This window comes from Antedon mediterranea, chromosome 11, assembly GCF_964355755.1.
Source record: "Antedon mediterranea chromosome 11, ecAntMedi1.1, whole genome shotgun sequence".
In the NCBI taxonomy this organism is placed as follows: domain Eukaryota; kingdom Metazoa; phylum Echinodermata; class Crinoidea; order Comatulida; family Antedonidae; genus Antedon; species Antedon mediterranea.
Window position 1 is genome coordinate 14,163,724 of NC_092680.1, and position 16,527 is coordinate 14,180,250.

The following is a 16,527-nucleotide window of genomic DNA, read 5'->3' on the forward strand; positions in this document are numbered from 1 at the left end:
CTGCACCAGCAGGATATGAGGCGGCGAAATGTGAACTTGGTGGTAAGCGTTATCAAATTCATACTCATGAAAGCCCTTCAGACTTAGGCGGGTAATTTTGTATATATATATATATTTGATTATATCAGCAGCGCATTTATTCAACAAGTCTTTTTTTTCAGATTTAGTTTCTCTTGCTGTCGCCGTTGCTTTGATGGTCATCCTCGTTATTGCTTCCATTTTTATTTTATCCATTATTTTGCGAAGGTAACGTTACACTAGTTTGCAATTATAGTTTTAACATGTATGTGTATTCTGTTTCGATGGAAAATAGAGGTAATTAAACGATGTCGATATTTATATACTTGCATTGTTATTTGTCAAATTTAAACATTAATTGTTTTAGATAAAACAATCAAATAGAATTAATGTATATACAATAATAATCATCATTATCATCATTTGTTCCATAGTCTACATTTTGCATATTATTTTTTATAAGAATAATGTTACATACATCTGGTAATTACTGGTAAAAATGTTAAAATGCATATTTGCACTGAATCTATATATTCATGATTTTTGTAACAGATTTTGTAATAGAGGAATACGTTCACGTCGGAGAGATTTGACAACAAACTCAGCTATAGTAGAAGGTGGTTCGGTATTAGAATCAGGGTATGGCTACTACTAATGTTATTTATGTGCGAACAATATTGAGAACATTAACACAATTTTATATTCCTAAGTGATTTTGCCAATGTAGTATTCCTGAAATACTTACTTTGGCCTCTATTGTAATTCTTTAGGATTGAAGTGACTGTAGCCAATGATGAACTTTATAGAATTCAAGAACCACGCTATGTGTATGAACAACAACTTATATCCACACAAAAATAAGTTATAATGAGTTTTGCTAAAAGTGTATTGTATCTTTCTCTGTTTCTTACCTTATGTGAATGCTTATTCTCTTTTTATAATGGTTTTATTGTTAGAAATTGTCAACAAGAAGCAGATAATGAAGCCACCGATGGATGTGATGTTGATGTAACTGACGGAATCCAACTACACCATGCGTACGAAAAATTTATATTGACTCAAACGTAAGTTAATGAACAACTTCCTGGTTTTACCATACGTATATATATTTCTCTCTTGTCTGTATTGTTATTCTTAACGCTTTATTAGGTTATATGCATTATCATGCATATGACCTCTTGATTCTGTCAAAATCTTTGTTTATTTATTCTTTCCTTAGCACTATTTTGTCCGTGAATTATCTTGATATCAGTTTCATCTAGCTAAGTCAATTTTTCAGAGTATATTCCTTATGGCCAGGAATCGATGTGGTTATGTTTTCACGGTGCGCAATCAAACATTACGCGGTCTACGCGCGATTTAATGAAATCACGTTTGTAATCATATCTTCACAAGCATGAATCATTTTTAAACAAAATTTGGTACTCATAAATGTCAGGTCATATTTCATCATATGGCAATACGATTACGTGTGTAGCGCATATAACGCATGCGTACGCGCGCTTAAAATGTTCAAAATTGTCAGAATTTATTTTTGATGAAATTAGACTACGTTTCAGGCAATTTTAAGCGTTTAAAAAACTACCATGAGTGCAGATTTTTGCGCGTCAAACGTTAATACGCACTTTTTTTGTCCGATTACTGTTGTATAACCTTTCTTTGATAATATCATCATATTTTATTCACTTTTCAACGCGAAACAGCGTTATACGAGCAAGTTAACGAGGTAAGTTAACAAAATGGTAAAAATATGCTAAATTTTAAAATTAATATATATCGTTAGAATGCTCGGGAACACCAATTTTTTATTTCATTTTCTTGAAGTGTATGTATCATATGTATTATTTATTATGAAATTAAGAGAAAAAAAGTTGATTAAGTCATCATTAATGGCATATTAAATTTAAAAAAAATTATTTTGACAATCAAACAAATTATAACATTTTCTTAGGCCGAAATAACAAACTTAACATTAACTTTCTTCCTTAAGAAGTTCATATATTAAAGTTAAAAGTATATAGTTTGACAGTGCATCATTTGTTTACATTTTAAAGATGTCATCATAGTAAAAAATTATAATTCATTGCGGTATGTAATAATCTATTTTCACCAAACTGGTTACTGCATAGTAAATACACGGAGGAATTTTTCTACAACTTTTAGTCAGTTGTGTATGGCTCGATGGTCTGTGCTCGTGTCTATGGCATTCAAGGTACCGAGATCGAGTCTCACCTTGGGAAACGAAATAATATTTTTTTTTATTATCCGTATTGTTTGTTCAAATTTATTTCTTAGTGTATAGATTATACACATGATTTATAATGAAATCTAGATAAAAAGTAACTTATGTCTTTATTATTATGTAACAACAAATGTGGTTTATGACATTATACGCATATGGATCTTTGATCGGATTGTGATACCAGCTATGGTGTTCGCGTTAGCAAGGTCCTATCATATATTATAAATAATTAAAGATTCTGAGAAAACCAATCAATCAATATATCTTTTAAAAATCAATTATCTTTATTTAAATCAATGCATATAACCTATAATTCGTCATAGTGACGAATTAAATCTAGTTTATTTATTCTTTCCTTAGCACTATTTTGTCCGTGAATTATCTTGATATCAGTTTCATCTATCTAAGTCAATTTTTCAGAGTATATTCCTTATGGCCAGGAATCGATGTGGTTATGTTTTCACGGTGCGCAATCAATCATTATGCGGTCTACGCGCGATTTAACGAAATCACGTTTGTAATCATATCTTCACAAGCATGAATCACAATTAAACAAAATTTGGTACTCATAAATGTCAGGTCATATTTCATCATATGGCAATACAATTACGTGCGTAGCGCATATAACGCTTGCGTACGCGCGCTTAAAATGTTCAAAATTGTCAAAATTTATTTTCGATGAAATTAGAGTACGTTTCAGGCAATTTTAGGCGTTTAAAAAATTGCCATGAGTGCGCAGATTTTTGCCCGATTTCTGTTTTACAGTCTTTCTTTAATAATATCATCATATTTGATCCACTTTTCAACTCGAAATTGCGTTATACGAGCACGTCAAAAGTGACAGGCTACGCACGTATAAGTTAACAAAATGGTGAAAATATGCTAAATTTTAAAATTAATATATATCGTCAGAATGCTGGGGAACACCTATTTTTTTGTTTCATTTTCTTGAAGTGTATGTATCATATGTTTGATTTATTATCAAATTAAGAGAACAAAAGTTTATTAAGTCTTCATTAATTGCATATTAAATTTAAAAAAAATTATTTCGACAATCAAACAAATTATGACATTTTCTTAGGCCGAAATAACAAACTTAACATTAACTTTCTTTCTTAAGAAGTTCATCATCATTTTTTTACATTTTTAAAGATGTCATCATAGTAAATAATTATAATTCATTGCGGTATGTAATAATCTATTTGCACCAAAGTGGTTACTGCATAGTAAATACACAGAGGAATTTTTCTACAACTTTTAGTCAGTTGTGTATGGCTCGATGGTCTGTGCTCGTGTCTATGGCATTCAAGGTACCGAGATCGAGTCTCACCTTGGGAAACGAAATAAGATTTTTTTTTTTTATTATCCGTATTGTTTGTTCAAATTTATTTCTTAGTGTATAGATTATACACATGATTTATAATGAAATCTAGATAAAAAGTAACTTATGTCTTTATTATTATGTAACAACAAATGTGGTTTATGACATTATACGCATATGGATCTTTGACCGGATTGTGATACCGGCTAAGGTGTTCGCGTTAGCAAGGTCCTATCATCTATATATAAATTATGGTTAATTCTGACATAGGCGAGCACAATGCAAAAACTTCGGTACAAATTTCCGCCTTGGATACCTACCTTATCTATCCGAGATGTACCGCGAAACGTAGATTTGATAACATTAGTGTGCACGCCGACGCTATTGTTCCATATTTATATCTTAGGAAGATATTATAAAGAGTTTTTTAACAACATTTATGATTTCAACATTGGATTTTCCTCTCAATTTCAATTCTTCCCGGTCAAAGTAATTTCCGGGTTTAAGATAAGTTCACCTTAGTTTCAAATATTTTCTCTCTTTTATACACAAGGGAGCAGTTAAAATAATAGATTTGACCCTAAAGGTGGCACTTTCCATCAATCAATACAGTGTCCCTTTGGAAGACGAAAAAAAAATTGGCCATTAATCATAGCCATTTCAGTTTTTTGTTTATTTTAAAACATACCACACTTGTGTGAAGGTACAGTAGTTAAATAATAGGAATTATACTGCAAATTAATAAAGATCAAATTAAATATACGCCATAAAGAATCAGAATATATTGTGGGGAATAGTATTATAAAATTACATAGGGAGATTTGATAAGACATTTTTCGAGTGAAATCCCGATAGCTGAGTTTTATTGAGTAAGCTTGCAGGAATAACTGTAGGCTATCTTCCTGTGTCCCGTTAGGACCGAGATGTCTGCCCATGTTGCAAGCCGTAATGTCTTCTTTCTTGGGCCCACTCTGTCACGGCAGTTAGTTTCAAAAGATGATTAAATTAAATAATGTATTAATAATTATTAGGATGGTATTCATTTGAATAAACGCCTCTCCAATAAAACATCACTTTGAATAATAACAACCCCCCTCCCCACCCCACAACCCAACTATCTAATAAACGTCCATCCACATATTTATAATAACACAATTTTAATATTTGTAGTAGAATTCACCGCACTGTTATCTGCAATTTACCAAGCATTTGTTATTCTTTTTAACCACTTTTCATATCTATGAGAGGATTTCATTTGATTATAAATGTTACCATATTATTAGAACTAAAAAATTTAAAATATATCCCTCGAATAAGCAACTCCCTCAAATGACCTCCGCCTCCCCAAAGGGCCCTACCAAACAATAAAAACTATACTTTAAAATGTTATTAATCATCTAAAACACTTTGAAACAAAGTAGTTTAGTTTTACGAATGTCAAGCATTTTCAATAATGGTAACCGACAGAAAATGTATAAGGAGAACATTATCATTCCGAGAACCATCGTCTACACTTCCTAGAGGGGGAGCGAGCGAAGCGAGCTCACCCTCTAGTATATTATAAATAATTACAGATTCTGAGAAAATCAATCAATCAATATATCTTTTAAAAATCAATTATCTTTATTTAAATCAATGCATATAACCTATAATTCGTCATATAGTGACGAATTAAATCTAGTTCTCTTTTTATAATGGTTTTATTGTTAGAAATTGTCAACAAGAAGCAGATAATGAAGCCACCGATGGATGTGATGTTGATGTAACTGACGGAATCCAACTACACCATGCGTACGAAAAATTTATATCGACTCAAACGTAAGTTAATGAACAACTTCCTGGTTTTACCATACGTATATATATTTCTCTCTTGTCTGTATTGTTATTCTTAACGCTTTATTAGGTTATATGCATTATCATGCATATGACCTCTTGATTCTTTCAAAATCTTTGTTTATTTATTCTTTCCTTAGCACTATTTTGTCCGTGAATTATCTTGATATCAGTTTCATCTAGCTAAGTCAATTTTTCAGAGTATATTCCTTATGGCCAGGAATCGATGTGGTTATGTTTTCACGGTGCGCAATCAAACATTACGCGGTCTACGCGCGATTTAATGAAATCACGTTTGTAATCATATCTTCACAAGCATGAATCATTTTTAAACAAAATTTGGTACTCATAAATGTCAGGTCATATTTCATCATATGGCAATACGATTACGTGTGTAGCGCATATAACGCATGCGTACGCGCGCTTAAAATGTTCAAAATTGTCAGAATTTATTTTTGATGAAATTAGACTACGTTTCAGGCAATTTTAAGCGTTTAAAAAACTACCATGAGTGCAGATTTTTGCGTGTCAAACGTTAATACGCACTTTTTTTGTCCGATTACTGTTGTATAACCTTTCTTTAATAATATCATCATATTTTATTCACTTTTCAACGCGAAACAGCGTTATATGAGCAAGTTAACGAGGTAAGTTAACAAAATGGTAAAAATATGCTAAATTTTAAAATTAATATATATCGTTAGAATGCTCGGGAACACCAATTTTTTATTTCATTTTCTTGAAGTGTATGTATCATATGTATGATTTATTATGAAATTAAGAGAAAAAAAGTTGATTAAGTCATCATTAATGGCATATTAAATTTAAAAAAAATTATTTTGACAATCAAACAAATTATAACATTTTCTTAGGCCGAAATAACAAACTTAACATTAACTTTCTTCCTTAAGAAGTTCATATATTAAAGTTAAAAGTATATAGTTTGACAGTGCATCATTTGTTTACATTTTAAAGATGTCATCATAGTAAAAAATTATAATTCATTGCGGTATGTAATAATCTATTTGCACCAAACTGGTTACTGCATAGTAAATACACGGAGGAATTTTTCTACAACTTTTAGTCAGTTGTGTATGGCTCGATGGTCTGTGCTCGTGTCTATGGCATTCAAGGTACCGAGATCGAGTCTCACCTTGGGAAACGAAATAATATTTTTTTTTATTATCCGTATTGTTTGTTCAAATTTATTTCTTAGTGTATAGATTATACACATGATTTATAATGAAATCTAGATAAAAAGTAACTTATGTCTTTATTATTATGTAACAACAAATGTGGTTTATGACATTATACGCATATGGATCTTTGATCGGATTGTGATACCAGCTATGGTGTTCGCGTTAGCAAGGTCCTATCATATATTATAAATAATTAAAGATTCTGAGAAAACCAATCAATCAATATATCTTTTAAAAATCAATTATCTTTATTTAAATCAATGCATATAACCTATAATTCGTCATAGTGACGAATTAAATCTAGTTTATTTATTCTTTCCTTAGCACTATTTTGTCCGTGAATTATCTTGATATCAGTTTCATCTATCTAAGTCAATTTTTCAGAGTATATTCCTTATGGCCAGGAATCGATGTGGTTATGTTTTCACGGTGCGCAATCAATCATTATGCGGTCTACGCGCGATTTAACGAAATCACGTTTGTAATCATATCTTCACAAGCATGAATCACAATTAAACAAAATTTGGTACTCATAAATGTCAGGTCATATTTCATCATATGGCAATACAATTACGTGCGTAGCGCATATAACGCTTGCGTACGCGCGCTTAAAATGTTCAAAATTGTCAAAATTTATTTTCGATGAAATTAGAGTACGTTTCAGGCAATTTTAGGCGTTTAAAAAATTGTCATGAGTGCGCAGATTTTTGCCCGATTTCTGTTTTACAGTCTTTCTTTAATAATATCATCATATTTGATCCACTTTTCAACTCGAAATTGCGTTATACGAGCACGTCAAAAGTGACAGGCTACGCACGTATAAGTTAACAAAATGGTGAAAATATGCTAAATTTTAAAATTAATATATATCGTCAGAATGCTGGGGAACACCTATTTTTTGTTTCATTTTCTTGAAGTGTATGTATCATATGTTTGATTTATTATCAAATTAAGAGAACAAAAGTTTATTAAGTCTTCATTAATTGCATATTAAATTTAAAAAAAATTATTTCGACAATCAAACAAATTATGACATTTTCTTAGGCCGAAATAACAAACTTAACATTAACTTTCTTTCTTAAGAAGTTCATATATTAAAGTTAAAAGTATATAGTTTGACAGTGCATCATTTTTTTACATTTTTAAAGATGTCATCATAGTAAAAAATTATAATTCATTGCGGTATGTAATAATCTATTTGCACCAAAGTGGTTACTGCATAGTAAATACACAGAGGAATTTTTCTACAACTTTTAGTCAGTTGTGTATGGCTCGATGGTCTGTGCTCGTGTCTATGGCATTCAAGGTACCGAGATGGAGTCTCACCTTGGGAAACGAAATAAGATTTTTTTTTTTTATTATCCGTATTGTTTGTTCAAATTTATTTCTTAGTGTATAGATTATACACATAATTTATAATGAAATCTAGATAAAAAGTAACTTATGTCTTTATTATTATGTAACAACAAATGTGGTTTATGACATTATACGCATATGGATCTTTGACCGGATTGGGATACCGGCTAAGGTGTTCGCGTTAGCAAGGTCCTATCATCTATATATAAATTATGGTTAATTCTGACATAGGCGAGCACAATGCAAAAACTTCTCTACAAATCTCCGCCTTGGATACCTACCTTATCTATCCGAGATGTACCGCGAAACGTAGATTTGATAACATTAGTGTGCACGCCGACGCTATTGTTCCATATTTATATCTTAGGAAGATATTATAAAGAGTTTTTTAACAACATTTATGATTTCAACATTGGATTTTCCTCTCAATTTCAATTCTTCCCGGTCAAAGTAATTTCCGGGTTTAAGATAAGTTCACCTTAGTTTCAAATATTTTCTCTCTTTTATACACAAGGGAGCAGTTAAAATAATAGATTTGACCCTAAAGGTGGCACTTTCCATCAATCAATACAGTGTCCCTTTGGAAGACGAGAAAAAAATTGGCCATTAATCATAGCCATTTCAGTTTTTTGTTTATTTTAAAACATACCACACTTGTGTGAAGGTACAGTAGTTAAATAATAGGAATTATACTGCAAATTAATAAAGATCAAATTAAATATACGCCATAAAGAATCAGAATATATTGTGGGGAATAGTATTATAAAATTACATAGGGAGATTTGATAAGACATTTTTCGAGTGAAATCCCGATAGCTGAGTTTTATTGAGTAAGCTTGCAGGAATAACTGTAGGCTATCTTCCTGTGTCCCGTTAGGACCGAGATGTCTGCCCATGTTGCAAGCCGTAATGTCTTCTTTCTTGGGCCCACTCTGTCACGGCAGTTAGTTTCAAAAGATGATTAAATTAAATAATGTATTAATAATTATTAGGATGGTATTCATTTGAATAAACGCCTCTCCAATAAAACATCACTTTGAATAATAACAACCCCCCTCCCCACCCCACAACCCAACTATCTAATAAACGTCCATCCACATATTTATAATAACACAATTATAATATTTGTAGTAGAATTCACCGCACTGTTATCTGCAATTTACCAAGCATTTGTTATTCTTTTTTACCACTTTTCATATCTATGAGAGGATTTCATTTGATTATAAATGTTACCATATTATTAGAACTAAAAAATTTAACATATATCCCTCGAATAAGCAACTCCCTCAAATGACCTCCGCCTCCCCAAAGGGCCCTACCAAACAATAAAAACTATACTTTAAAATGTTATTAATCATCTAAAACACTGTGAAACAAAGTAGTTTAGTTTTACGAATGTCAAGCATTTTCAATAATGGTAACCGACAGAAAATGTATAAGGAGAACATTATCATTCCGAGAACCATCGTCTACACTTCCTAGAGGGGGAGCGAGCGAAGCGAGCTCACCCTCTAGTATATTATAAATAATTACAGATTCTGAGAAAATCAATCAATCAATATATCTTTTAAAAATCAATTATCTTTATTTAAATCAATGCATATAACCTATAATTCGTCATATAGCGACGAATTAAATCTAGTTCTCTTTTTATAATGGTTTTATTGTTAGAAATTGTCAACAAGAAGCAGATAATGAAGCCACCGATGGATGTGATGTTGATGTAACTGACGGAATCCAACTACACCATGCGTACGAAAAATTTATATCGACTCAAACGTAAGTTAGTGAACAACTTCCTGGTTTTACCATACGTATATATATTTCTCTCTTGTCTGTATTGTTATTCTTAACGCTTTATTAGGTTATATGCATTATCATGCATATAACCTCTTGATTCTGTCAAAATCTTTGTTTATTTATTCTTTCCTTAGCACTATTTTGTCCGTGAATTATCTTGATATCAGTTTCATCTAGCTAAGTCAATTTTTCAGAGTATATTCCTTATGGCCAGGAATCGATGTGGTTATGTTTTCACGGTGCGCAATCAAACATTATGATGAAATTAGACTACGTTTCAGGCAATTTTAAGCGTTTAAAAAACTACCATGTGTGCAGATTTTTGCGTGTCAAACGTTAATACGCACTTTTTTTGTCCGATTACTGTTGTATAACCTTTCTTTAATAATATCATCATATTTTATTCACTTTTCAACGCGAAACAGCGTTATACGAGCAAGTTAACGAGGTAAGTTAACAAAATGGTAAAAATATGCTAAATTTTAAAATTAATATATATCGTTAGAATGCTCGGGAACACCAATTTTTTATTTCATTTTCTTGAAGTGTATGTATCATATGTATGATTTATTATGAAATTAAGAGAAAAAAAGTTGATTAAGTCATCATTAATGGCATATTAAATTTAAAAAAAATTATTTTGACAATCAAACAAATTATAACATTTTCTTAGGCCGAAATAACAAACTTAACATTAACTTTCTTCCTTAAGAAGTTCATATATTAAAGTTAAAAGTATATAGTTTGACAGTGCATCATTTGTTTACATTTTAAAGATGTCATCATAGTAAAAAATTATAATTCATTGCGGTATGTAATAATCTATTTGCACCAAACTGGTTACTGCATAGTAAATACACGGAGGAATTTTTCTACAACTTTTAGTCAGTTGTGTATGGCTCGATGGTCTGTGCTCGTGTCTATGGCATTCAAGGTACCGAGATCGAGTCTCACCTTGGGAAACGAAATAATATTTTTTTTTATTATCCGTATTGTTTGTTCAAATTTATTTCTTAGTGTATAGATTATACACATGATTTATAATGAAATCTAGATAAAAAGTAACTTATGTCTTTATTATTATGTAACAACAAATTTGGTTTATGACATTATACGCATATGGATCTTTGATCGGATTGTGATACCAGCTATGGTGTTCGCGTTAGCAAGGTCCTATCATATATTATAAATAATTAAAGATTCTGAGAAAACCAATCAATCAATATATCTTTTAAAAATCAATTATCTTTATTTAAATCAATGCATATAACCTATAATTCGTCATAGTGACGAATTAAATCTAGTTTATTTATTCTTTCCTTAGCACTATTTTGTCCGTGAATTATCTTGATATCAGTTTCATCTATCTAAGTCAATTTTTCAGAGTATATTCCTTATGGCCAGGAATCGATGTGGTTATGTTTTCATGGTGCGCAATCAATCATTATGCGGTCTACGCGCGATTTAACGAAATCACGTTTGTAATCATATCTTCACAAGCATGAATCACAATTAAACAAAATTTGGTACTCATAAATGTCAGGTCATATTTCATCATATGGCAATACAATTACGTGCGTAGCGCATATAACGCTTGCGTACGCGCGCTTAAAATGTTCAAAATTGTCAAAATTTATTTTCGATGAAATTAGAGTACGTTTCAGGCAATTTTAGGCGTTTAAAAAATTGCCATGAATGCGCAGATTTTTGCCCGATTTCTGTTTTACAGTCTTTCTTTAATAATATCATCATATTTGATCCACTTTTCAACTCGAAATTGCGTTATACGAGCACGTCAAAAGTGACAGGCTACGCACGTATAAGTTAACAAAATGGTGAAAATATGCTAAATTTTAAAATTAATATATATCGTCAGAATGCTGGGGAACACCTATTTTTTGTTTCATTTTCTTGAAGTGTATGTATCATATGTTTGATTTATTATCAAATTAAGAGAACAAAAGTTTATTAAATCTTCATTAATTGCATATTAAATTTAAAAAAAATTATTTCGACAATCAAACAAATTATGACATTTTCTTAGGCCGAAATAACAAACTTAACATTAACTTTCTTTCTTAAGAAGTTCATATATTAAAGTTAAAAGTATATAGTTTGACAGTGCATCATTTTTTTACATTTTTAAAGATGTCATCATAGTAAAAAATTATAATTCATTGCGGTATGTAATAATCTATTTGCACCAAAGTGGTTACTGCATAGTAAATACACAGAGGAATTTTTCTACAACTTTTAGTCAGTCGTGTATGGCTCGATGGTCTGTGCTCGTGTCTATGGCATTCAAGGTACCGAGATCGAGTCTCACCTTGGGAAACGAAATAAGATTTTTTTTTTTATTATCCGTATTGTTTGTTCAAATTTATTTCTTAGTGTATAAATTATACACATGATTTATAATGAAATCTAGATAAAAAGTAACTTATGTCTTTATTATTATGTAACAACAAATGTGGTTTATGACATTATACGCATATGGATCTTTGACCGGATTGTGATACCGGCTAAGGTGTTCGCGTTAGCAAGGTCCTATCATCTATATATAAATTATGGTTAATTCTGACATAGGCGAGCACAATGCAAAAACTTCGGTACAAATCTCCGCCTTGGATACCTACCTTATCTATCCGAGATGTACCGCGAAACGTAGATTTGATAACATTAGTGTGCACGCCGACGCTATTGTTCCATATTTATATCTTAGGAAGATATTATAAAGAGTTTTTTAACAACATTTATGATTTCAACATTGGATTTTCCTCTCAATTTCAATTCTTCCCGGTCAAAGTAATTTCCGGGTTTAAGATAAGTTCACCTTAGTTTCAAATATTTTCTCTCTTTTATACACAAGGGAGCAGTTAAAATAATAGATTTGACCCTAAAGGTGGCACTTTCCATCAATCAATACAGTGTCCCTTTGGAAGACGAAAAAAAAATTGGCCATTAATCATAGCCATTTCAGTTTTTTGTTTATTTTAAAACATACCACACTTGTGTGAAGGTACAGTAGTTAAATAATAGGAATTATACTGCAAATTAATAAAGATCAAATTAAATATACGCCATAAAGAATCAGAATATATTGTGGGGAATAGTATTATAAAATTACATAGGGAGATTTGATAAGACATTTTTCGAGTGAAATCCCGATAGCTGAGTTTTATTGAGTAAGCTTGCAGGAATAACTGTAGGCTATCTTCCTGTGTCCCGTTAGGACCGAGATGTCTGCCCATGTTGCAAGCCGTAATGTCTTCTTTCTTGGGCCCACTCTGTCACGGCAGTTAGTTTCAAAAGATGATTAAATTAAATAATGTATTAATAATTATTAGGATGGTATTCATTTGAATAAACGCCTCTCCAATAAAACATCACTTTGAATAATAACAACCCCCCTCCCCACCCCACAACCCAACTATCTAATAAACGTCCATCCACATATTTATAATAACACAATTATAATATTTGTAGTAGAATTCACCGCACTGTTATCTGCAATTTACCAAGCATTTGTTATTCTTTTTTACCACTTTTCATATCTATGAGAGGATTTCATTTGATTATAAATGTTACCATATTATTAGAACTAAAAAATTTAACATATATCCCTCAAATAAGCAACTTCCTCAAATGACCTCCGCCTCCCCAAAGGGCCCTACCAAACAATAAAAACTATACTTTAAAATGTTATTAATCATCTAAAACACTGTGAAACAAAGTAGTTTAGTTTTACGAATGTCAAGCATTTTCAATAATGGTAACCGACAGAAAATGTATAAGGAGAACATTATCATTCCGAGAACCATCGTCTACACTTCCTAGAGGGGGAGCGAGCGAAGCGAGCTCACCCTCTAGTATATTATAAATAATTACAGATTCTGAGAAAATCAATCAATCAATATATCTTTTAAAAATCAATTATCTTTATTTAAATCAATGCATATAACCTATAATTCGTCATATAGTGACGAATTAAATCTAGTTCTCTTTTTATAATGGTTTTATTGTTAGAAATTGTCAACAAGAAGCAGATAATGAAGCCACCGATGGATGTGATGTTGATGTAACTGACGGAATCCAACTACACCATGCGTACGAAAAATTTATATCGACTCAAACGTAAGTTAATGAACAACTTCCTGGTTTTACCATACGTATATATATTTCTCTCTTGTCTGTATTGTTATTCTTAACGCTTTATTAGGTTATATGCATTATCATGCATATAACCTCTTGATTCTGTCAAAATCTTTGTTTATTTATTCTTTCCTTAGCACTATTTTGTCCGTGAATTATCTTGATATCAGTTTCATCTAGCTAAGTCAATTTTTCAGAGTATATTCCTTATGGCCAGGAATCGATGTGGTTATGTTTTCACGGTGCGCAATCAAACATTATGATGAAATTAGACTACGTTTCAGGCAATTTTAAGCGTTTAAAAAACTACCATGTGTGCAGATTTTTGCGTGTCAAACGTTAATACGCACTTTTTTTGTCCGATTACTGTTGTATAACCTTTCTTTAATAATATCATCATATTTTATTCACTTTTCAACGCGAAACAGCGTTATACGAGCAAGTTAACGAGGTAAGTTAACAAAATGGTAAAAATATGCTAAATTTTAAAATTAATATATATCGTTAGAATGCTCGGGAACACCAATTTTTTATTTCATTTTCTTGAAGTGTATGTATCATATGTATGATTTATTATGAAATTAAGAGAAAAAAAGTTGATTAAGTCATCATTAATGGCATATTAAATTTAAAAAAAATTATTTTGACAATCAAACAAATTATAACATTTTCTTAGGCCGAAATAACAAACTTAACATTAACTTTCTTCCTTAAGAAGTTCATATATTAAAGTTAAAAGTATATAGTTTGACAGTGCATCATTTGTTTACATTTTAAAGATGTCATCATAGTAAAAAATTATAATTCATTGCGGTATGTAATAATCTATTTGCACCAAACTGGTTACTGCATAGTAAATACACGGAGGAATTTTTCTACAACTTTTAGTCAGTTGTGTATGGCTCGATGGTCTGTGCTCGTGTCTATGGCATTCAAGGTACCGAGATCGAGTCTCACCTTGGGAAACGAAATAAGATTTTTTTTTTTATTATCCGTATTGTTTGTTCAAATTTATTTCTTAGTGTATAAATTATACACATGATTTATAATGAAATCTAGATAAAAAGTAACTTATGTCTTTATTATTATGTAACAACAAATGTGGTTTATGACATTATACGCATATGGATCTTTGACCGGATTGTGATACCGGCTAAGGTGTTCGCGTTAGCAAGGTCCTATCATCTATATATAAATTATGGTTAATTCTGACATAGGCGAGCACAATGCAAAAACTTCGGTACAAATCTCCGCCTTGGATACCTACCTTATCTATCCGAGATGTACCGCGAAACGTAGATTTGATAACATTAGTGTGCACGCCGACGCTATTGTTCCATATTTATATCTTAGGAAGATATTATAAAGAGTTTTTTAACAACATTTATGATTTCAACATTGGATTTTCCTCTCAATTTCAATTCTTCCCGGTCAAAGTAATTTCCGGGTTTAAGATAAGTTCACCTTAGTTTCAAATATTTTCTCTCTTTTATACACAAGGGAGCAGTTAAAATAATAGATTTGACCCTAAAGGTGGCACTTTCCATCAATCAATACAGTGTCCCTTTGGAAGATGAAAAAAAAATTGGCCATTAATCATAGCCATTTCAGTTTTTTGTTTATTTTAAAACATACCACACTTGTGTGAAGGTACAGTAGTTAAATAATAGGAATTATACTGCAAATTAATAAAGATCAAATTAAATATACGCCATAAAGAATCAGAATATATTGTGGGGAATAGTATTATAAAATTACATAGGGAGATTTGATAAGACATTTTTCGAGTGAAATCCCGATAGCTGAGTTTTATTGAGTAAGCTTGCAGGAATAACTGTAGGCTATCTTCCTGTGTCCCGTTAGGACCGAGATGTCTGCCCATGTTGCAAGCCGTAATGTCTTCTTTCTTGGGCCCACTCTGTCACGGCAGTTAGTTTCAAAAGATGATTAAATTAAATAATGTATTAATAATTATTAGGATGGTATTCATTTGAATAAACGCCTCTCCAATAAAACATCACTTTGAATAATAACAACCCCCCTCCCCACCCCACAACCCAACTATCTAATAAACGTCCATCCACATATTTATAATAACACAATTATAATATTTGTAGTAGAATTCACCGCACTGTTATCTGCAATTTACCAAGCATTTGTTATTCTTTTTTACCACTTTTCATATCTATGAGAGGATTTCATTTGATTATAAATGTTACCATATTATTAGAACTAAAAAATTTAACATATATCCCTCAAATAAGCAACTCCCTCAAATGACCTCCGCCTCCCCAAAGGGCCCTACCAAACAATAAAAACTATACTTTAAAATGTTATTAATCATCTAAAACACTGTGAAACAAAGTAGTTTAGTTTTACGAATGTCAAGCATTTTCAATAATGGTAACCGACAGAAAATGTATAAGGAGAACATTATCATTCCGAGAACCATCGTCTACACTTCCTAGAGGGGGAGCGAGCGAAGCGAGCTCACCCTCTAGTATATTATAAATAATTACAGATTCTGAGAAAATCAATCAATCAATATATCTTTTAAAAATCAATTATCTTTATTTAAATCAATGCATATAACCTATAATTCGTCA

The 16,527-nt window shown here is 31.2% G+C and overlaps 1 protein-coding gene across 1 annotated transcript in view; it reads left to right on the top strand.

Annotated features, from left to right (window-relative positions):
• Positions 1-517: 517 nt before the first annotated feature.
• LOC140061996 (uncharacterized) overlaps positions 518-16,527 on the top strand; it is a 76,186-nt gene continuing 60,176 nt past the window's right edge. The window contains exons 1-5 of the mRNA XM_072108036.1: positions 518-657; positions 975-1,082; positions 5,292-5,399; positions 9,641-9,748; positions 13,796-13,903. Coding sequence (XP_071964137.1) covers positions 518-657; positions 975-1,082; positions 5,292-5,399; positions 9,641-9,748; positions 13,796-13,903 — 572 coding nt within the window. The remainder of the gene's footprint in view (positions 658-974; positions 1,083-5,291; positions 5,400-9,640; positions 9,749-13,795; positions 13,904-16,527) is intronic.